General features: G+C 33.1%; 1 protein-coding gene across 6 annotated transcripts in view; it reads left to right on the top strand.

Moving 5' to 3' along the window:
- The window catches only part of LOC126880629 (protein fem-1 homolog CG6966), a 379,485-nt gene extending 355,463 nt beyond the window's left edge, over positions 1 to 24,022 (top strand). For 5 of the 6 annotated variants that reach the window (XM_050644646.1, XM_050644645.1, XM_050644649.1 and 2 more), the window contains 3 exons: positions 337 to 593; positions 6,692 to 6,978; positions 12,493 to 24,022. In XM_050644646.1, the coding sequence (XP_050500603.1) occupies positions 337 to 593; positions 6,692 to 6,978; positions 12,493 to 12,810 (862 nt within the window). In that variant the 3' untranslated portion in view covers positions 12,811 to 24,022. The remainder of the gene's footprint in view (positions 1 to 336; positions 594 to 6,691; positions 6,979 to 12,492) is intronic. The other variant, XR_007696658.1, reaches the window with a different exon arrangement.
- Positions 24,023 to 24,999: the final 977 nt, after the last annotated feature.

Below are 24,999 nucleotides of genomic sequence, written 5' to 3'. Positions count from 1 at the left end.
ATAGTACCCAAAAAACCCATTTGCAACCTGGCTGCTCAAGTGTCCCGAACATGGTATATTTTTGCCTTATTTCCCTGGTGTATGTGTACGCAGCGCTGGCAAGCTAGCGACGCGACGCTAACGTTACAATATGTGATTTCTGGTTAAAAGTTTGTACTTCGGCAGCACTATCGTATCTTTCGATCTACTTCATAAGGGAATAATAGTGGGCTGAAAATTTGTAGACAGAAGAATAGGAAAACATGGGTCAAAGATTTTAATAAAATATAGTACATATATGAAACAGGGGTCAATTTTCATCATTTTTATAAAAGTTGACATATATCTTTTTTGCAGGGGTGCAGTATACGCAGATGCAGGTAAGTTCAACAGATGTATCGAACTGTGGAATTACGCTTTGGACATGCAACAGTCGATGTTGGAAAGGCTAAATCCAATGACGCAGAGTAGTCTATTCAGCTTTACGGAATTATTCTCGTTTATGATGTGCGAAGAGGGCAAACACAGAGGAACGAGGGGACGAGTTGTGCCTTCCGTCGAAGTTGCGGAGATATTGAGGGTATTTAATAAGGCCGTTAGAGAAGTAGAATTAGGTAAGTTCGATACAATATGATTATATTTCCATGCTTTTCAGGTTCATTTTGTGTGCCGTTTTGTATAGATTTGACGTAAATTGTCAAAAATGAACTATTTGTCTAGCTACCTACTAGATAATTTTTCAGTTCTTTCAATGGTCTCCTGGATCCAGCAATCCACAGTCACAATTTTCATGAACTCTCTGTTCTGTATACCTCTTTTGTTGTTTTCACCAATTTTGAAAAAATGTGAAAACGTTGAATCATCCACGTCCGTCTGTCTGTCTGTCTGTCTGTCTGTGAACACAACTCCTCCGTAATTATAGCAGCTAGAATGACAAATGAGGTGTCAAATGAAAGCTTATAATCCAAGGATGGTATTAAAGGTGAGAAATTAGACCGAGGACTTCCGGTTTTAGAAATGCAGCCGGAAGTACTGTTTTAAAGTTACCGGAATAGTTTTTTTTAATTTGTTTTTAAATACAATCTGTTACACCACAAAAAAAAGTAACACTAAGCATTTTTGTTGAACGAACAAATGTGAGGAGTTTTAGTCCAATGACTATCAACTCCTAGTAGGTTTGTTACTAATAACTACACTAAATCACTTACTTTCACTTAAAACCTTAAAACACTTTAAGACACTTATGTTCTAAATGGCAAGTCAAGAGGAGTTCTACAGGAGCACCGGAATAGTACAAGTGATATATTATTCGATGCTCCTTCGCAAGACGAGAACAAATATATTCTTCCGGTTTCATGACTGTCTGTCCGTCTGTTCGTCCTTCCGCGAATACAACTCCTCCGTTATTAATACAGATAGAATGACAAATGAGGTGTCGAATGAAAGCTTATAATCCAAGGATGGTCTTAAAGATGAGAAATTTGACATCGAACTTCCGGTTTTAGAGTTGCAAGCAGAAGTACTGTTTTAAAGTCACCGAAATAGTATAAGCGATATATCATTGGACGCAGGGGCGGCCCGTCGGGGTAGGCAAGGTAGGCGCCGCCTACCCTCTTCAAATGTAGTACAATAATATAAATTATTAATATAAATTACTTATTTCAAAATTGTAATTTATAAATTTTGACACCATATCTACAATAAAATAGCAAAAATTATCCAAATTATTTTTAAAAATATCCAAAAATTTTTCTCCGTAGTTATAATTATTGTACGCTCCTTGTAGTATCAGTAGTACTGTATAGATTCTATATTCTCCTTGGTCAGGCACTCGGGAACGTAGCCTGAAATAGATCGACGCCAATACCGAATTGACGTGCGATCTCTCTCTGTTTACGCGAGCAGGCCTGCTGCAGGCCGGCGGATTTTGAACGCGCGGATAGGCACAGAGTCTTATAGCCGGACCTACAAAATTTTATCAGTTGCTTCTCTTGTGTCTTGTGAAACTGTTTTAAAATAATTGTTTTTTTATTTTGGCTGTTATTAGTAGGTTAAGTATTGAATAAAACTAGGTAGGACAATTTAAATTTGTTTATGAAAACTGAATAATGTGTTATTAGATTATATAGATAATTAAAAATTTAAAGCGAGGTTAATTTGTTAACTTATCAATTTATTCGAATAGTAAATTATTATTTGATACATAAATAAAATAAGTAATATTTGACGTTGTTGAAACGTAGGTGTGTTAGTTTTATTGGTGGAAAAACTTTAGTCATCGAATATGAATATTTTAAACGATGTAATATGCAGTTTGATCGAGACACCTTTTTCAAGGCGCCAAAATCAAGAAAGATTAGTAATTATTTCAATGGGCCGGCCTTTACAAAATTTAACAATTTTATCCACAGATAAGACAAAAGACAATCAACCATTTTCGAGATCGTTTAAAAGAATATGGTATGAAAATCAAAAATGGCTAAGCGGAAGTTATTTTAAAAATTCACTTTTCTGTTGGCCTTGTCTGTTGCTCTCAAATTTGAAGCAAAATGTTTGGGTGAGTCAGGGATATTCAAATTTGAAAAATTTATCAGCTAGTGTAAAAAAACATGAATCTTCGAAAGAACATTTAAACAATTGCTTAGATTTAAAACGGTTAGAAAAAATAAACAAACTACTGACAGTGCTTTCGCTGGACATATTTCTCTATCTAATAAGATATATAATGAAGAAGTTGAAAAAGATTGAAGAAGATGAAAAAATTGATGTTACAATTCTTTAGCAAAACAAGAACTTACATTTCGCGGTCGTGATAAGAGCCATAATTCTTCAAACATGGGTAATTTTAAAGAAATTTTTAATTTAGTAGTTAAACGCGATCAGGAAATCCAGGATCATGTTAAAAAATAGAAGGGGTGTTCACGGGTTTGTCAAAAACAATACAAAATGATTTAATAGATTGTCTTGCCGATTACGTAAAAAATGAAATTTCAACAGAAATTAATGAAAGTCAATTTTTTTCTATACTAGCTGACGATACTACTGATATAACCGAAAAATCACAGTGTACTTTAACAATCCGTTTTGTTAACAAAGTTGGTCAGGTAACAGAAAGATTTTTAGGGTTTTTTGATGTTAGCGATAATAGATCTGCAGACGCTCTATATAGTTTAATTTCAAACGTGCTTGAGCCATATGATTACAAAAATAAATTAATTGCTCAATTTTACGATGGTGCAAGTGTAATGGCTGGCTCTTTAAACGGATTACAATCAAAAATTAAAGTAGATGCTCCAAAAGCAATTTTTACACATTGTTGCGCTCATAGATTACATTTAGTATTGCAAGACGGCTCAAAATGTATTACAAACTGTAGGATATTTTTTGTCGCCTACCCGAAGTATATGTGTAGCCTACCCGCATACTGAGGTCACGAGCCGCCACTGTGGACGTGCCTTAGCAAGATGAGAACAAGTGTATACTTTTTGTTTTTATATCATTTCCGGTAAAAAAGTTCAAACCGGAAGTGCCATATTATAGTCGCAGAAATAGTACATGTAACACATCAATCGAAGCGTATTGAAAAGTCGAGTTTAAATCTTTAATTCCGGTTTTGAAGTAATTTCTGTTTATACAATTATGACCTAAAGTTTAGTAAAAATGACTCAAAATTAATAAAATCGTATATTAATCGACGCAAAGTTACACGAAGAGTTCAAATATCGACTTCCAGTTCTACTTTCGATTCCTTTGGGTGAAAACCTAGGTTTCCAATTACTTGTTTGGTATAATTCTCGTTTAATTTCTAATTTCTCCTTCAGTTATCCACCCTCAATATTTTTGAGGATGGTAATATATCTCTACCACATATTTGCCTCAAAATTTATTTTTTGGGGCAATTTGCCAGATTAAATACATGGACTGCCTTTTAATTGACCACCCGATTCAGACATATTCTCCGATTTTCAAAACAATTTTCGATGAATTGCAATAATATAAAACTCGTTCCCCCTAATACGTTTTAGAAAGCAACTGTCGAGGTGCAAAAGCACAGATGAGGAGTCGCGCGCCCCATGTAGTACACAAACGAGTTTTAGCTTGGATAAGTACCGTTATAAAGGTATAACTTCTGTTTCTATTTCTAATTTCTTAAAAATTTTAGGACAGTATTTCTTTGATACCAAGGAATGTTTTTACGTCTATCTATCTAATTAGCCTTCTTCGGTCCATCTTTGGACATAGCCCTCCCCAATACTTTTCCATTCTGCTCTGTCTGTCGATACGGTTATCCACCTAGAGCCCACGTGCTGCTTGATATCATCTGCCCATCTCATTTGGGCCTTCCTCTGCTTCGTTTATATTCCCACGGTCTCCAATTTCTAAGAATTTTGTTCCATCGGTCTTCTTTTGTCTTATAGTTTGTCCGGTAAATCTCCATTTCAATTTTGCATCTTCTTGTCTAACATCCCTAACTTTGGTTTTCTCTCTTATCCACTCGTTTCCCTTTTTGCCTTTCCATTGCTCTTTGCGTTTTTATGATTTTGTCCATGTTTGCTTTTGTAAACGTCCACGTTTGGGAGCCATAAGTGAGAACAGGGAGTACACATTGATTGTATACCTTGGTCTTAAGATGTTGTGGATATCTTTTGTTTTTAAGGATGTAGCTTAGTTTGCCAAATGCCGCCCAGGTCAGTCTAACTCGTCTTTTGATCTCTGCTGTTTGGTTTTCCTTGTTAAGTTTTATAATTTGATATGATTTTGGTCTTGCTGTAATTCATATTAAGGCCTATCTTTCCAGCTTCTATATCCAGTTCTTTCATCATTTCAAACAACAATTCTTCTTTTTTATCGGTTATCCATACGATGTCATCAGCGTACCTCAGGTGGTTCAAGCGTTGTCCACAAATCTATCCTACCCACGTTCTCGAAAATAATCGAAAAAATTATGGAAAAGCAAATGAGCAATTTTTTGGAAAAAAATAATATTATTCCTGCTAAGCAATCAGGATTTAGGACAGGTTATAGTTGTGAGACAGCGATTTCCGATATAATTGACAATATAGTATCCGCAGATGATAGAAAGTATGCAACAGTTTTAATTCTCTTGGACTATTCGAAAGCCTTTGATATGATCAATCATGAAATTTTAATATCAATTTTAAAACATATAGGCTTCGATGAAGCTTCATTGAATTTAGTAACATCGTATTTAACTCTTCGTACTCAAACTGTGGTAATTGACGAAAAGCGATCAAATATATGTAATATTCTGTCAGAGGTTCCTCAGGGAAGTATCTTAGGACCTTTGTTATTTAAAATTTATACTTTTAATATTATAAAGTCCTTAAAACATTGTGACTATCATCAATACTGCGATGATACACAACTAAAATATTCCTTCGCTCCTCATGAGGCGCAGTTAGCCAATGCAAGAATTAATTCTGACCTTCAGGAAATTTTAACTAGCTCTAACAAACATCTACTTAAAATAAATCCCTCTAAATCGGTAGCCATGTTGTTCTGTTCTGAAAATCAACGTGAGCATCTGTCAACGAATATTGTACCTTGTATAGATAACAACACTATTATTTTTCAAGCATCTGCCAAAAATTTAGGACTTACTATGGACACTAAATTAAATTTTAACAATCACATTAATTTGTGTTTAAAAAAGGCTTACTCCATGTTAAAGGCTTTATACCCCCACAGGCATTTTCTTAATATTAAAACAAAGGCAATGCTTTGTGAATCGTTGATTCTTTCTCATTTCAATCACTATGATCATATATATGGACCATTTTTAAGTGTTGTTAATAAAAAAAGGGTACAAAAAGTACAAAATTCTTGTCTTAGATATATTTTTGGAATACGCAGACGTCAGAGGGTTTCTCACAAACTTCTTGATCTTGGCTGGTTAAACATGTTCAACAGGCGAACTTTGCACTCGCTAAACTTTACATACAAGATCATTAAAACAAAAACACCCAAGTATCTGTACAATAAATTAAACTTCAGTAATGAAATGCACCGAAGAAACTTGAGACCTACAACCTTACTTAGAACTCCCCAGCATAATAAGCAAATCTTTAAGAAAATATTTTCTTATATCGCTCCATCACTTATTAATAAATATAAAATTTTTAATTATAATTTATCTCCTATTACTTTCCAAAAGAAAATTAAAGCTCTACTATTAAATTATCAGTAAAAAATGTGTAAACAGCTCTTTTCTTTCTTCTTCTCGTTTATTTTTCTCTTTCTCATCTTTTCTTTTCTTGTACTTTTCCTTTCCTATTTTTCTTCTTCTTCCTTCTATGTGAATTTAGAATTAGATTTTTTTCTTTTTGTTTAGGTTAGGTTATTGGTTAGTTATTATTATAAAGTAACAATTTTTTTTATTTAGATAGTTGGCGTTCAACAGCCCTGTATTTTCTGTTAAAGTACAGATGCTGATATCAAAACGCATTGTTCCTACCACATTTCAAATCTATGTTTTTTTTTTGTAAATTTATATATTTTTTTTGGAACAATAAACGTCTTATTATTATTATTATTATTATTAAATGTTTATACCTTTTTCTTCCCATAAGGAATGTTTTTACGTAAAAAAATAAAAATCGATTTGTTTTTAAATTTAGAAAGTAAATTTATGTAATTCCCCTTAATTGAGCTTTATAAACTAAATAAATTGTATTGATGTCAATATTTGCAGGAAGTATAGCAATAGACAGAATGCCGAATTGTAAGGGCGATGTAAATTATTTAACTCGAGTTATGGTAATAACCCTCCATCTGGCCTGTTTGCTGACTCGCCTTTTAGACCACCACACGAGCAGCGAAGAAGTTACCAAGGAAATCCACCAGGCAATCTACAATTTAGTCAAACTGAAGGTTAAAGCAAAGTCTGGACGAACGATGTTGCATTTAGCTTGCTGTAGGGACGTAGCGATTTTAGGAAGGTATCCAGCTTGTCAATTCCCGTCTCCACATCTAGCAGAGGTAAGTTGATTAGATTATTATTCTTCTAGAGCCGACTACACTAATGAAGGTTGACTATAACCATTGCAAATTATTCATCTCTATCTTCTGCTTTTCTTAAAAGCGTCTGTATATTTAACTCAGTCCGGTCGCGCATGTTTTTCAGCCAGGATATTTCTCTACCAGGATCCCTTTTTTCTTCGATTGTATCCTTCATAATCAGCTGCAACAACTCGTACTTATCATTTCACAGTATGTGTCTTCCTTATGTCTTCTCATTCTTTGCAACATCATCATCATCATCATCATCATCATTGGCTCTACAACCCTTTGGTGGGTCTTGGCCTGTTCCAGAATCAGCTTCATTCCTTCTTATCCTTCGCCTTGGTTTTTCCAATTTCGCACTACTAACACTTGTCTTCCACCTGGTCCTTCAATCTCAGTAATTCTGTCTATTAGACACTCTAAGTAGCCTAGCCACCGCAGCCTGTTTATTTTGGTAGATATACCAATACTAGGATCACTATAAAGGCGGTAAAATTCAAAATTATAGCGTCTACGCCATAATCCGTTTTCCTGCACGCCTTTATAGATATGTCTGAGATTTTACGTTCAAAACAGCCTAACCGTGCTTCATCACTTTTTGTTATCGTCCACTCTAATCAAGCTCGTAAGTAATAGACGGAGAGGCAGCGCTGAAAAATCTCTTTGAATTTACTAAAGCTAGATTTTTCACAATCGATTACTATTAGTGTGTAGAGAAACATTCTGCGGTCGGTCAAGCGAAACGTAGAACACGGGTTACTGAGAGGGTATCAAAGTTGCTTTCCTACGAAGGTAATTATTTCCATTTACTAAGGCTGAAAAGCAGTACACACATTCTAAATTAAATAACGTGTGATCCAAAATTATTGTCACCATAGGTGGCTCTGAACGACAAGCTATACAGTGCATGTCTATTCTTAATTCAGATATACTTTCCAGTTTACGTCAACTTTGCAGTGTACGTCAACTTAACAAGAAAAGTAAGGTTATGTAGAGATCTTGTTTGATTTTATTTATTCTTGTTACTTATAATTTTGTTAATTCATTTTATTTTTGATTAAAGATCTGGTTTTGACTTATTTTTATGTTTTATAATGTTAATCAAAATTAATTGATAAACCAATGATATAAATTCAGATTAAAACAGGACATACGTAATTTTTTGCACGGCTAGCTTTGATCCCAATAATTGTGGATCGCTCGTTATAAATAAAAGTTATTATAGTCGGTCAGCTGTATGACGGGACAGAGCCGGTCGGTCGGCCCCAATAGTCGATTGAGGAAATGAAGCATTTTGGCTCGCAATTTTTTCATCCAGCATGGATTTACTTGAAATTTTCACAGAAGTTAGGGAATAGTCCAAGGATTATTTTCTATGTCATGTCGCTATCATACGCTAAAACCTTGGGGGTGGTTGCCACCCTATCTCGGGGGGTGGGAATTTTTTATTACATTTTAACCATGTAATTCGATGGAAAAAGTGATTCTAAGAAAAAAATGTTTTTTACATTTTCTTCGTAAAACTAATATTTTTCGAGTTATTCGCGCTTGAAAATAACAGTTTTTCGACGAAAAAATCGACTTTTTAGAGGGTTTTTTGAGAATACCTCGAAAAATATTCTATATATTTTTGGCGATAAAAAGTTTCTTCAAAAATGATTTTGTAGGATTTTTAAAGAGCTATAAGACTGTGTAAATTAAATTCCGTAAGATCCCTTAGTTTTTAATTGGGGCGGGTTTAAAGAGCTCGAACAAGGGGGTGTTTGCTGGTAAGTAGAGGTTTTAAACAGCTATATCTGGCTAACTATTCACTGTGATGAAAATCTATGCACAGGGTAATTTTAGTCATTAAAAAAGCTATAATTTAGTCGTTTACAATTTTTTTCGGATCTTCAGTTTTTTTCGGAGATATTTTGAAGTAAAAGGTGAACATTACCAAATTGCAAAAAATCAATTTTTATTTAAACTCCAATTTTTCCAAAATTATACATTTTAAATATGTCAAACTTCTTAAGTGTATTGATAATATAAATATAAAAGGAACTGCAGAAAGGTGAAGACCAATTTTGAATTAGGAAGGTAGTTAGGGGGTTGTTTTCACTCATTTTTTCGTAGAGAAAAGCAGGTACCGACATTTTTTTGATTATAAGTGGCTTAATTTTCATGCTAAAAACTTTTTAATTTTTTTTGAAAGGTCTAATTGTTTACTTGAAAAAAGATTATTTAAGTTTTCCTCGACAAATGCAAATTTTTCCCATTATTTGGCTTTGAATATTTCAAATTATGCATTTGACGAAAAAAGCTAACTTTTAACATGCCGTATCTCGGTTTGTATTGGTCGTAAACATATTGGAAAAGAATTTGGTTTGTGTTACTAAAAGATACAATTTTGATATCTACAGTTTTTTTGATTAAATGCATATTTTTCGAGGTATTCTCAAAAACCCTCTAAAAAAGTCGATTTTTTCGTCGAAAAACTGTTATTTTCAAGCGCGAATAACTCGAAAAATATTAGTTTTACGAAGAAAATGCAAAAAACATTTTTTTCTTAGAATTACTTTTTCCATCGAATTACATGGTTAAAATGTAATAAAAAATTCCCACCCCCGAGATGGGGTGGCAACAACCCCCAAGGTTTTAGCGTATGATAGCGGCATGATTATAAAATGATCCTTGGACTATTCGCTACCTTCTGTGAAAATTTCAAGTAAATCCATGCTGGACGAAAAAATTGCGAGCCAAAATGCTTCATTTTCTCAATCGACTATTTGGGCCGACCGACCGGCTCTGTCCCGTCATACAGCTGACCGACTATAATAACTTTTATTTATATTTAATTTAGAATGTGTGTACTGATTTCCAGCCTTAGTAAATGGAAATAATTACCTTCGTAGGAAAGCAACTTTGATACCCCCTCAGTAACACCTGTTCTACGTTTCGCTTGACCGACCGCAGTATGTTTCTCTACACACTCACAGTAATCAACTGTGAAAAATCTAGCTTTAGTAAATTCAAATAGATTTTTCAGCGCTGCCTCTTGGTCTATAAGGACGGGCTTGATTAGAGTGGACGAGTAGAGTATATCAATCAATCAATCATTAGAGTATATCAATCATTCTGTGCAACACCATTTTTAAATTAGTTTTTTTAAAAATTCTCCTAAGAAGCCAACTTTCTCATAGGGCCGGTTTTTCAGTGCTGGGTTAACCTATTTATTTTTCGGTCACCGAAATATTCATGGTTAATCAGTTTTTCAGTACTAGATTAGAGTTTGAACTCGTTTAAGTTAACCAAGATTTTAACCGATCCTAGTTAGATGGTTTAACTCAGAATTTTGCGGTTACGCTTGCGCATGGGTGCAGTGAATGCATCAGATGTTTATTTTGAGTACCTGCCTGACAGAAGAGATTAGTTGGGTTATGTTATTGTGTTTTTGTCGCGGGAAGTATTCTATCTCATTATTATAAGGAAATTATTATACATTATCGAAATTATAAATTATCGTTATTCTATAGGAAGGAATTATAAGGACATATTATTTAAATATATTATCACTGTAATAGGTACCTATGTTTACACATCTGTAACAGGATTTATTGCATGATTCCTAGTAGTATTTTAAAAAGCTAATTAATTGTATATTCGTCTATTACCAAACAGTTTGACTCCTTATTTCCTGGCCAATCTGTTCAAGTTCAAATAGTGATAACACCGTGGCTTTTGACAAACAAAATCGGCAAAGTCTAAATCGTCCCAGTAATTGTACCTAATGCTCTTCTGTTATGAAACCGAGGTAGACGTTATGAATGAACTAAATAAAGATTCCGAACTTGATACTGCATTAATAATTTTTTTAATTTGCTTATGAAATTGTTTTTTTATTTATTTTTCTGTCAAATTCATCATTATTTCTCGAATTGTACATGCGCAAGTACAGTTACTGCTGCCAACAGAAGAAAAAAGTGGTTAGCTAATCGAGATTTTCTTAACTTGGTTTAAAGCACTGAGAAACGCTATGAGGGTTAACATATTGGTTAAAATTTAAACTAGGTTAGCTAACCAAAATTTTAACCGGTCACTGAAAAACTGGGCCTAAATCTTATTAAGTGTTGGTTACTCAAAAATTTCCTCATCTTCAAAAAGTCTGCTCTTGATTGCTCTATTCTTTATCTAATTTCTTATTTCGGATTTAGGTCTTCGTAAAGTCAATACTTTTCGAGTTATTTGCGAGTGAATATGTTCATTTTCAACAAAAAAAAAACATGTTTTTGGGCGGTTTTTCGCAGATAACTCAAAAAGTAAGTATTCGAAAAAAATATTCTTAGTAAAAATATAGCTTATAAAAAATAAAAAAAAATGTACGCATGAGGTCTGCAAACAAAAAAGAAGCAGAGTTGTAGCTAATGAAAAGTAGGTTGTTCTTCGTCAAATTCCAAATCGAATATTTCAATGTGAAATAACAAAAAAAAAGCACTTTTCGGGGAAACTTAGTTATAACTTTTTTAAAGTGTTTAAGAAAAGGTTTATTTTTGTTTAAAAAAAAACTTATAACATTAAAAATAAGTGAGTTACGCTCAAAATATTGTTGGTCCCTTTTATTTTTTGGTACAAAAATCGCGAAAATCACCCCCTAATTAGCTTCATAAATAAAATTAATACTAACTTGTGAAGTGGTAATGATAAAATTTATTTGTGATGCTAATTAGGGGGTGATTTTCGCGATTTTTTTACCAAAAAATAAAAGGTACCAACAATATTTTGAGCGTAACTCACTTTTAATGTTACAAATTAAAAAAAAAACAAAAATAAACCTTTTTTTAAACACTTTAAAAAAGTTGAAATGAATTTTCCCCGAAAAGTGCTCCGTTTTTGGGTTATTTCACATTTAAATATTCGATTTGGAATTTGATGAAGAAGAACCTACATTTCATTAGCTACAACTCTGCTTCTACTGGGTCTACAGACCTCAAACATACACCATTTTTTCAGTTTTTTACAAGCTATATTTTTATTAAGAATATTTTGTTTGCTCAAATACCTATTTTTTGAGTTATCTGCGAAAAACCGTCCAAAAACATGTTTTTTTTCTGTTAAAAATGAACATATTCACTTGCAAATAACTCGAAAAGTATTGACTTAGGGAAAAACTCTATAGAACAAACGTTGCTTGGAAGTCATTTTATCCAATTCCGGACTTATTTTGAATGTATACTTTTCACCTTCGAGAGGGGGGTATTCCTCTCCATTTTTTTTTATATAATAATAGACAATTTCAACTACCTATTCCCAAATTTTCATCCTTTCTTTATTTTTTTTGGGATCAGATTGTTCTTTGATCGGGCTATCTTAACAATGGGCCAAGTCAGATAAATTTAATAATATTTACGACCGCACTAATTGAAGTCAACCATTTACTGCTAAACAAACCTTACAATTGTATTTGTTCAGTTTATTTAAGATTGACGTATTTAAAGAAACAACTTTTTGTAGGTATTACTGAGAGTAGGCGCCGATCCAAACCTAAAGGACGACGACGGCAACACCCCGCTCCACCTTACCGCCATGGCCAAACCGTGTCCATCGTCGGTGGTTCAGGTGCTGCTCGCCAACGGTGCTCACATCGACACCGTGAACAATGCCGGCCAAACGTTCGCCGATCTGTTGAAGGGTCAGCCCGTGCACCAATTGGTCAACACGGCGAAATTCACGAGACTGAGTTGCGCAGCCGCGCGAGTGATAAAACAGTTCAAAATACCGTACAGGGGGAACGTGCCCTCTAAACTCGAGTCGTTCATTGCGTGCCACTGAATTGATGATGATTTAACTGTTTTTGTGATTTAAGTAAGTTCTTTTTTGTAAATGTCGGTAAATGCATGTGAGTCGACTGGTTAGAGATTTTTTTGATTGATTGGAAGGTGAATTTACTGGGAATATGGGATTAAATTAATATAAAATATTTCTATATATAAAATTCTTCCGAATATTTGACATGTAGCATGGTTAAAGACTGTCTCAAAGTACACCATCATACTTTTCTCTGTTTAAGTGGACTTTTACTTACTAAATTGAAAAAAAAGACAATTTTTAAAGAAAAAACTATGGTTACATTTTTTTATACATCGTTAATACCGTTTCGAGGTACACAAGAAAAAATGAATGGCACTCTTAGTTGTTTTTCGCCACTGCATAGGTTGTCTTCCAAAAGATGCATTTTAATTTGCGACACTTTTCTGCGTTCCTGTAACATTTTTTTTAATACCAACGGTATTCCATTCCTGAGACTTAAAAGTAATAAATCAACTTTTAAAGTGTTAATTTTTCTGTATTTTTATGGCTTTTACACTCGATTTTTTAACACGTTTGAGAAAACGTCTGTTTTGGGGATGAATTTACCCCTGTACTAAAACAGTGGGGCTTTTCAAAACTTTTTAGAGCTTCGACGATATTTTCCGACCAACTCTTTGCTATTTCTGCAATTTTTATTACCATAAGGTGCATACGATGCATCACTAGATTTTAATTTGTTTGCCGAGGAACTGGGTAATTCAGAATTGATTTCTGCTGTAAACTGATTGCTTTTAAATTATCTTTTAATGTTATGCTTATTTCGATGCGACCCCTTACTTCAACTGCCTTTTAAATTACGACCAGATCCAGACATTTGGGACCGTTCAAGTATTACGCAACGGGGGGGGGGGGGTCAAAATCTTCAAAAATTGCGTTACGTAATCGTTAAACGCCCACTACAGTGCGTTACGTAGGGGGGAGGGGGGTCAAAAATCGCGTTACGTAATACTTGAACGCTCTCTTTTTCGAATTTTTAAAACAATAATTTTCGATAAATTTCAACAATGTAAATAACACGTCGTCACTTTATAAGTTTTAGAACCCAACTGTCCAGTTGCAGCTGCACAGGTCAGGAGTCGCGCACGTTGTTATATACAAACTAGTCTTAGCTCAGATAGGTGCCGTTATAAATACAGCTATAACTTCGTTTCTACTTCGAATATCTTAATAAAATTTTAGAACTGTATTTGTATAATAAAAAAAAACAAAAATCGATCTTTTAAATCAGAAAGTAAAGGTATCCTTAAATAGCGAATAGCAAGATGTTGTACTTTTGTGACTGACAATTTTAAATATTTGACCAAGAAAAAAATTAGTCTATAGAAATCCTTGCAAAGCCATTTGAAAATAGGACGTTTTTACTTCTTTAATTGTACCCTTGTCTTCTGTATTGACAATTATCTCTTTTTTTATAACTTGATAATACTTCTCGATCACATAATCTCTAAAATTTATAATTTTCTGTGGAAATAATAACATTCATGTGTAAAAAATTAACCTCTATTTAAAAAAAAATTAATCTTTGTTTACCGTTTTTACTTAAAAGGCCGAAAATTGTTGCTTCTTTTTGAGAAGATGTTTGATCTGTGGACACCTTAAAAATGACTTCAAAATTGTGTTCAATATGTTTAAAAAATTTTTTAACTGCAGGGGCGTCATTTGAAATTTTGATTGGGGAAGGGGAAGCATTATATATAAAATACATTATAATATTATATATTATATGATGTAATGATGAAAATTGATGTAATTTTTGTAAATTGCAGTCATTTTCAGGGTCCCCCCTGACCCTATCAAATGACGCCCCTGCACTTTTTACATTTATGTTCGTTTGGTTTCGTTTTGTTTTCGGACACTGAAAAGGCTGGGTCAGTAGCGACCCCACGTTGTGGTTCTAGGGTTAATTTTGTAGAAACTATCTGATTTCCCTACTCTTCATCCTCAATTTTCTACTTTTGGCAAAATCAGCGAAAAAATCTAGGAAAAATTAATAAACAATCACGTGAAATATTAATTTTTATGTATAATGTTTAATCCCATCAAACTAAATTATAATACGAAGCAAAATCAAAAAACATTTTAACCAGATTGGACACGACTTTCGTTTTGTTATAAAATATAGACTTTTTGAAGAAAAGTGCATATATTTGTTGAACATCGTAAGGTTCAGAATTTCTTAGTTTCTGGGCTAATTTTTGTGTTTTATTTTGAAAAAAAAAACTTGTTAATGTTTAAAAATAGTAATTTTACAGAATGTGGCATGTATATATTCAGATGAAAATAACAAGATGGGTACCTATAGTAAACGCAGAACTGTTATAATTCGTTTATATCTCTATTAGAAATGTTTTACATTGAACGACGAACAGATACCGCCTCCACTAATATTAACTAGTGATGGTACTCACTATGTATCTTTGGTCGCGGTAAATATTTTCTTTTGAAAATTTTACTGTGGCATCTCTGAAGAATTTTGATAACAGTGAGATTTGTCCGAGAGGTTTATACAAATTAAAAAAGGAGTTGCTAATTTTTAAACATTTTGTCGTCAGTTCTCGTTAGTTTCATGTTTGCTCATAAAAGTCGGGTAACAAACTTTTTAGTTTATAATTTTAATCAACACAGCATTAAAACATATGTTATGAAGAAGTTTTCTGGAAAATCTCAAGTCAAAATATGCAATAGTAAAAAAGTTATGTGATCTTATAGACAAGTGGCATTCTCCAAAAAAAAAACGCTTATTTCTCGAGATACGGAGCACAGTGTGGTAAATGGCTAATTTTGGTCTTACTTTATGTTTTTGATGGTGCTGAAAACGAAAATGAGGTTTATTTTGAATTTTAGATGGAGAACATTGTCAAAATCGCAATTTTACCATAAAAAAAATGAAATCACGTTTTTCTTAAAATTAAAAGTTGCACCATTTTTTTTTTCTATAAAACGTAAAACCCTAAACTTAATTAATAAGTTAAATTTCAAATTTTGTCACTCAACTTTTGCGATTAAACTTTGCAATTCGGGAATCTGCATCTTTTACTTTAAACAATTCATAATTTTTATTATAATAAGATAGAGAGATTGAAACTAGTCCCATTATCTTCAGAAAGGTGAGAAATATATACTAGAAAAATGTCAGAAAATATAAAATATTAAAATGGAACAATGTAAAATTGCGATTTTGACAATGTTCCTCCACGTAAAATTCAAAATGAACTTAATTTTCGTTTTCAGCAACATCAAAAACATAAAGTATGACCAAAATTAGCCATTCTCCACACCGTGGTCACTATCTCGAGAAATAAGCTTCTTTTGGGGTGTGCCGCTCGTCTAAGTCACATAACTTTTTTCCTATTGCATATTTTGACTTAAAATTTTCCAGAAAACTTCTTCATGAATTATATTTTATTGCTGTGGTGGTTAAAATTATAAACTAAAAAGTTTGTGCACTCAACTGTTTTAAGTAAATATGAAACTAACGAAATTTGACGACAAAATGTTAAAAAATTAACAACTTCTCTTTTAATTTGTTTAAACATTTTGGACAAATCTCATTGTTATCTAAATACTTCAAAGCTGACATGGTAACATTTTCAAAATGAAATATTTACATCGACCGATACAGCGAGCTAAAGTTGAAAAATCATCAAAATTGATTTTTCGCATTTGTGCATAAAATTTGATTTTTAACATGTTCCACCAATTCTAGATAAAAATAAACTTCATATTCGTATTCAGCGACCTCGAAAACATAAAGAATGACCAAAATTGGTCATTCACCTTAAAGTTGATTTTCGTGGTCGGTATAACGTAATTTTAGGGGTTGCTGCCGCTCGCCTATTAGACGTGATAGTGACTAGGATCGATCCCCATTGCAGCCAGAAATTTCTCAAATGTCGTAATGTCAAATGGAATATAAAATCCCAATTCGATTTTCGACTTCCAATTGGAAAAGAATGTACAACATGAGGAGACGAGAAGGGAAACAAGGAGTATATTGACTTTTAAGCGCCTACCAAGCTCTAATTATATGTACCAGTACTCCTTGATCTACTTTACCGCAAAGATAATGACACAAACTAATAAGAATTCTAAGAAAATAGAAGAATCGTATAAATATTTTCAAAAATCGTAACCGAACGGAAAACACAGGTACAGTTGAATAAGAGCATATAAAAAAGGAAGAGGAAAATAATATGTAAAACATAAATTGCATAGAGTTAACACATTAAACTAACTAAGACAGTTCATCAGTCTGACAAAATGAGGCTAAAACACATAAATACGAACTTTGATCACAAATCCCAAAGAAGACAACAAATCAATAAGTTATAGATTTGTAAGAGAGTCTATCGGTAACACCAATAACAAAGTAGTAAACTATATGTTAATTCTGACCTATACTTCGTTCGCTTCCAAGGTAAGCTAAGACGCTTGTTCGTTGGGTTTGTCGTATCGTCGCAGCTTGTCGTTGGTTAGAAGTTAATTAAAATTAATTAGAAATTAATTTCTAACCAATGACAAGCTGCAATGACACGACAAATCCACTAATCAGGCGTCTGAAACTGACGTCTTAGCTTAGCTTGAAAGCGAACGAAGTATAGAAGCCGACCTAACAGTCGAGAGCTGAAAGAGAAAATCAAAAAACAGTACTGGAGCATTGTCCCTCAATATTTAACGCTAGCTCATCAAAAATATCTCACGTTACATAATAGTTCTACGTTTGCTACTGTAATTATGAGTACTTTTTATTTATTAGTCTTTTCAACTAAATCTAAAACGCCACAATTTGTAGTGTAGTGACTTCCAATAATTGTATATTAATTATTTGAACAAACAAGTAGTGTTTAAAATGCCAGTTAACTATTTTTCTTCTCGGGTACAAAATAGTAGATTTTCAATTGCTACCTAGTATAAAAATAATAAGAGTCATTTATTAATAACGAATAAAGAACTTATTACTATCAGAAATCACGATATATACCGAAATAGGTCTCTCCCATTTTGTGTTGGTTGTTACAAAAAAAAATAAGATCGAGAGATGTTACTGAATAAATAAAATGAACATTAATAATTAATATACTCTATAATACAAAATACAAAGTTCAGTTAATCTCTCTTTGTCTTATCTCAGGGGTTCACAGTTGGTTCACAGAGGGGGATCCTGGATGATTCTGAGCATTAAAACAACCTATAGATTGATATGAACATTTATTTAAACATAAATCAAAACATAAAATGAAACAAAATAGGGGAATTGTATCAGAATATAAGGAAAATGTAATGACTATTGAAACTATTAAATACAAAATATTGTTAAGACTTAAAAGACCTAACTTATCACATACAATACACCCTGATGAATAAAATGTACCTACGTTCAGCAAGAATCAGATATGTACAGTAAATATACTATATTAGTATGTATTATTATCAGATATTGTTAATAATTAATACCATGAAGTGTCAAATACCTACTTCTTGGAAGTCTACCTGTGGAATTAATGAAGTACAATAAATATACCCTGTATTCACTCTGTTAATAGATTAATATCCTCGTATAGCGCTATATTCAGGTGTACAATGAGGGTAACAGGAAGGACTTAGATCTGAACAAAATGGTAGGTATAGACACAGTATAGGATATATGGAATATATCCTATAAGAGGTGATATTGTTAATACTGACTTCCTCTTCTTGCTTACGGGTCTTGTAGATATATATTCTAGATGTGGTGACTGGTTACTACTACAGGTGATATGTACTACTGTTGCCAGTCACTAGCACTAGATAGTGGTTGCTAGGGGGCCACTAGCTGTGTCCTCAAGAAGTTGGCCTACCAAGGATAGAAAATAGGGAGTCAGTAGAGACTAGACAGTAGAAACACAAGATACTATAGAAATAATAATAGGTTTAATGATAGTTACCTCTGTTGTTATGGGGCCACAAGGAGGGGTTGTCACAGGAACTTTCCTCGACCGCGAATGATGGACAAGTCTAGGAAAGACACAGGACATTAGTCCAAGCGTACAACAACAACGTATAATCTTCTAAAATATTCACGTGTCCCAAGCTGAGGTTATGTCTACTCTGAGAACTAAATTAAACGTCCATCAGCACAACAAAATATTTACAGCTTAAATCCGTCACTGACACAAGCCCTTCAATTGACGATGAGTTTTCATAAACTCAGCTGAATTTTCAATGATGGAAACGGATTAGAAAAATCCCACACTTTTAATCTGACCTCCTCTCAGATCAACCAAAGACAGGATCTCATCCGTCTTCCCTTATGTCATTCGATTCTAAAACGAACGGAACCACGGTTGATTTAGTCACGTGACAAGGACCTATACAAGGACTGTGAGCGAGGAAGAGATAGCAGCACACACATTTCTACGTTCTGACATTCCTAAAACAGAACCATTTTGCGAACGAACCAACTATCTCATAGCAATTAGCATAGGCGTAACCAGGGGGGTTTTGAAGTATTTAAATGATTTGTGAAAAACCGTAACATGGTGGTCGTCCTGTGCTGCAAGAAATTATTCTTATGGCCCTTATGATTGGCACAAGTCAGAGTCGAAACTATCAAACAATTTCTGATTCATCGTATTCCACAATATCTCAATAACAATAACATTAAGATCTGGACTGTTCGAAGACCATGAGAGGACTTTAATGTTATTGTCTTCAAACCATTTTCTCGTTGTTTTAGCCGTATGGCATGCAGCACCGTACTTCTGGTATATAAAATTCAAGTCTTCTACAATTGATTGATACTTTGCACCCTCAAAATCATAATTACTTTGGGAAACTTCACAGTTCTTTAAGGCAATCTTTATGAAATACTTCATTTCCATAAAAACATATTCCCCGACTAACTAGAGCTCTGAAATTTTCAGAATAGCTCAGAGCTCGATGACAATGCAATATTCAACAGCTTTAACAAAAGTGCATTGAGTTTTCTTATTTCAAAAAATCATAGTTATTTTAATAGTGTTGTACTAGAACTTATATGCCTTATCTACATACCTAACATCCAATATGGTCTAGTGGCTAAGATATATCTGGCTTTCGCCCAGAGGCTCGGATTCGATTCCCGGTATCGGAAATCCTTTTTGTTTTTAAATTGACATTTTAATTTGAAAAATATTTATTTTTTTTATATTGTATCCTATCAATTATAATATAATACAAACGTGGTACATATTATAAAAAGTTCCTTTTTATAAAATTGTAATTATTTTCACTTCTGATAACCAGTTTTCGAAAGTCCCCTGAATATTACCCTGGACCAGTCATCAAAGGTCTTATCAGTTCGAAAGATGTGTCTTATCAGTTGTAACATTACAGTCACAAAGACAATAAGTTGTAATAATAAAAACGATAAGTGTTTATGAAATGAACTATGTCACGAAAAAAAATATGCATTTTTATTATTTTTATACCTAGGTAGTAGCAAAATCCCTTTAGATTAAACCCTATATTCATGATCAACCCCTATTGATATAAAAGTAGATCAGCTTGTATCATACAGTTAAAATCCCGACGAAATTGCTTCACCTATAGTCTTTTATTTTATTACTGCCCTAAAGAAACTGCTGAAGCATTTGAATCGAAATAAAATGTGATATAATTGTACTATTTACAAAAAATAATATGCACAGATATCGGCAAATATTTTTGACTGTCTCTGTCTGTTGATATTCTTGTAAGTAAATTATTAAAAAAAAGAAGTCGTACAAAAATTACTGAATGTTTTAAAATTAGATCAATATTGGTACTTTAATTTAATTCTAGAGTACAGTTACTTCTTAGAGAGTTTTTTAAAAGTCCCAAGTTTTTGTTTTGAGCAAAAACTTTAAGAAAACTTTTACTTTTACTTCCGTTTAGTATTGTTCTGAAGCTATTTATTTGTGGCATTTATGTAATTTATTATTCTAATTAAGAAATAAGCCACAATTTAACTTGAAAAATGATTTTATTAACGTTTCGACTTCCACTTCGGACGTCGTTCATTTTGACAACGACGTCCGAAATGGAAGTCGAAACGTTAATAAAATCATTTTCCGTTTAGTAACCTAGAAGAAATCGTTAGGTCGAAATCGATTGTTAAATCAGTAAATTGTTATTTTTTATGGAATAAAGAAATAAAATTAATGCAGACTGAAACGAAAACAACAAAATGTTTCTTCAAGCTTATTACATCTATTATTTTGTTTTGGGAGGGGAATTCATTGCTCACTGAACATATCAGCAAAAAATCAGTTTATAACGTTCTACGACGTCTTACGACTCCCAATTGCCATAACGTTACACATGTCTTCGCTCAAGACTCTTTCTCTAATTTCCCTATGAATTACTTCTGTCCGACTTTTCCTAGGTCTTCCTCTTTTCCGCCGTCCTTTTGGTGCCCACCATAGTACTGGCTTGGGTAATCTTTCGTCTTCCAATACGTTGTACGTGGCCAAACCATCTTAGTTGCTTTGTTTTATATCGTCAATTATAGTATGTGTGGCCACACGCTTGAATTACTATTTTACCATTTTTTTAATTGCTAATTTTAAATATTAACTTTCCTTTCTAAACGAAATAATATGGGTCATTTAAAATTCACAAGTGTTTCGTTCCTAATATACAAACCATATGCATAGAAGGGCCTGTTAAGTTTTAAGAAACGAAATATATCCCTATTTCAGGTAACATGCCTTTGCAGTTTTAAAAACACCAGATCTAATAAATTGTCGCCTGTCTGGCCATATGGTAGAACCACATAACGACAGATTAGTGTTTGTGGTCTAGTTCAGTCGATACACAGCTGGCAGTCCGGTCAGTCATAAAACCCTCGCTCGAAAAAAGAATAACAAACCCTTACGAAATATAAGCAAAGCACGCCTTTTTACCAAAATAAATAAATATAATATTGACTGTTGTTTTTACATTTATTTTAATTTCATTTAATTGTTTCCGTGGTCAATAAGATCACACACGCAACCACCACATCACGGAACATATGCTTTACATCCATTATCTCCAATATTCTTGTATTTCTGATTTAATCTCTTCTTGATATACCAGCAGCTCTTCTCCAGAAATCCATTTCAGTTGTTCTGAGCAGAAGATGAAAAATCATTTTCTTGGAATGCCATAGCGCTTCTATCACTGATCATTTTTTTCTGGAATAGGATCAACGATTTTACAAAATAATGTAAGCAATAGAGTTTAAAAGGGTTTATTTTACTGTTGGCTTTCTACTGAGTTCGTTGAGTACTTGAGAAGCCAACAGCTCACCTTACTCTTAAAAAAAAACTACCTGCAAGGGTAGAAAAAAGTCAAAAATTGCCTAAAATGAGTCGATCTAAATCTGGAAATCGATTATTAATAAGTTTTAATTGTTGCATGCTCAAAAAACTAGTTTTCTCCGTAGTTTAACAGTCCTTTGGGGATCTATGAGTCGTTTTGGTCTACCAGACTTCTTTTTTAGTATTCTTATTTTCTGTCTAAACCCTTTTCATTTTTTATTATATCCATTTTTCTAATTGTTTTCAGTGTTTTTAACATATATAGTTATAAATTAAAAAGGGTAGTTCCCTGGGTTGGCTGTATACCATATAGTTAAACAAACTCTAACATGAAGTAAAACCACTTCTACAGTCGGAAAAATGAAAGAATACCCATGAACGATCACATCAATCACTTATTTTGTATTTGCTGTATTTTTCTATAAATAACGTTTGTTATAGAAAAAAACAGAAAATACAAAATAAATGATTGATGTGATCATTCATGGGTATTCTTTCATTTTTTGGACTGTATGTAATAGGTATAATTTACTAAAATCTTAAAAAATTCCAATGGATTGAATAAAATATGTTCAGAACGAACGTTTTCGGACCTATCAGTCCATCATCAGTGAACTCATATACTTGCTAACTAGCCGCAGAACCAAACAATGGTTGTAATTATAATTCAGTCTACATTATAATGTTGTAAAATTGAAAAGGCTAAACGCCGATGTTAATAGATAACCTCTGGGTACATGGTCTATGTTCCCATCGGCGTTTAGCCTTTTCAATTTTACAACATTATAATGTAGATTGAATTATAATTACAACCATTGTTTGGTTCTGAGGCTAGTTAGCAAGTATATGAATTCACTGATGATGGACTGATAGGTTCGAAAACGTTCGTTCTGAACATATTTTATTCAATCCATTGAGATTTTTTAAGATTTTAGTAAATTATACCTATTACTATTACATAGAAGTGGTTTTACTTCATGTTAGAGTTTGTTTATATATAGTTATCGTTTTTCCCACTAATGTCTTTCCGGGGTGTACCTAGAACATTTTTTGGGCCACAATAATTCTCCATTCGTTTTATGTCCTCTCACCAACGATTTCTATTTAAAGGAATGAGAAGTCCCAGATCCGTAAATCTGAAAATTCTCGTGGAACCAATTTCTGGCTACTTCCTTTATTTCTGCCTTTTACAATTTATAAGACAAGGAGACGACGAATAAAGAAGACGAAAGGGACTTTACAATATGCAATCACATTCCATCTACTCGTCTAGGAATAATTCCAGCGAAAGTTGCGACCCCACGAATGGGAGCCATTTATATAGCCCGCCTAGACACGTTAAATTAAATAAACAAAAAAATATATTCAAACAGTCTAGTTTCCTAAACAGGTGCAAAATTTATGTAGGTCATAGGCATGATGTTCTTGATGCTACTTTTTGGGATTCCCCGGTAAGCTACGGTCTTCAGAGATTAAAGGGGTGGGTTTTTAAAATAACAATTATTATTAAAAGATATTATTGGGCGCCATTAATAAATCAAAATAAAATTACTGCAATGTGCTTATCCAAAATTAAAGAAATGTAAATAATGTTCACTTGAACATAGCAAAATTTTGGTTTAAAAAAATGAGTTTTTATTTTATTATAAAGTTGGGAAACTCGCTCCGCGAACTTGTATTAATTTCTTCTTAAGAACAACATAACGAAACTGTTCCTTCTAATACGCGGAACTAGACACAAAACATACTATCGTGGTATTCACTGTAACCAACATTTGTTTTCTCACCAAGAAAACAGACTAAATAGATTGGAGTTCACTCCATCTGGTAACTCAACTTGTCTTACAGACAATAAACCAAAACTGTCTCGCGGACTAGACCAAATCGGTCCGCGACTGTACACTGGCGTAGCTAGATCTTGACTCATTTCTTTCGTACCAATTCAAGACAAGATTCCTGGTCTCAAACACAGAAATTACCTCCCATTCTGGCAATCACCAGATAGTTATCCAATTAAAAGAAACCAATTTCTTCTACCAATAAAATAGCCAGGATATGTTACTAAGTCACAGCCCACTAAACTCATAAATCTTCTTTTGACGAATCCAAATCATAGAGCCACATCAGCTAAGGCTCTTCTGATTTCCACAGAATTGCAATCATCGCACATCACCAGATGCAGTAATCTGATCTTAATGAGTAACTCTTATCAACAAAAACTCAGACTTTAGTCTCGAAAAATCATTAAATCTTTTTGATAATTCGCCGAAGATAAACAAATTCTCTAATTGATACTTGAACGGGCAACGAAAAATACATCGTAATATGGGAAAAAGAATTACGCAATACCATACGTCTAATTTATTCGTCACACAGGGTCGGACCTGATATATTTATACGACGATAAAAACATATGCATTGGGATCGTTACAAAGTTGGTTCCGTGTACATACTCACAATCTGAATAAATCTGCTTAATACTATTGCTGCTCTTAAAACATTTTTAAGGTTCGTTTTATTTATTATTGAGTTTTATTAATACTAAATCAAACGGATCACTAAAATTGAAATTAATCTTCTTATAGGGCTATTCATTTGTTTCGAACACTTGACATATGACCTGTATATATTATACGTCATATGTCAATGATATATTGACGATGAATAGCCCTATTGAGAACTAAACGTTGAAAGTATTGAGTGAAAGTTTTCAAATTGTCCGGAAGGACTAGGGGACTGCGATTTTAGAGAATACATAGGGTGTTAGTGTTTTATTGAATACATAGCATTCAATTGAATTCTCAGTTAAATTTTAAACTAATCAAACTCGGTAGTGTGTTTCTAGCTA

The sequence above is a fragment of the Diabrotica virgifera genome, chromosome 2 (assembly GCF_917563875.1).
Source record: "Diabrotica virgifera virgifera chromosome 2, PGI_DIABVI_V3a".
Classification (NCBI taxonomy): domain Eukaryota; kingdom Metazoa; phylum Arthropoda; class Insecta; order Coleoptera; family Chrysomelidae; genus Diabrotica; species Diabrotica virgifera.
This window is presented reverse-complemented; position numbering and strand designations above follow the sequence as displayed.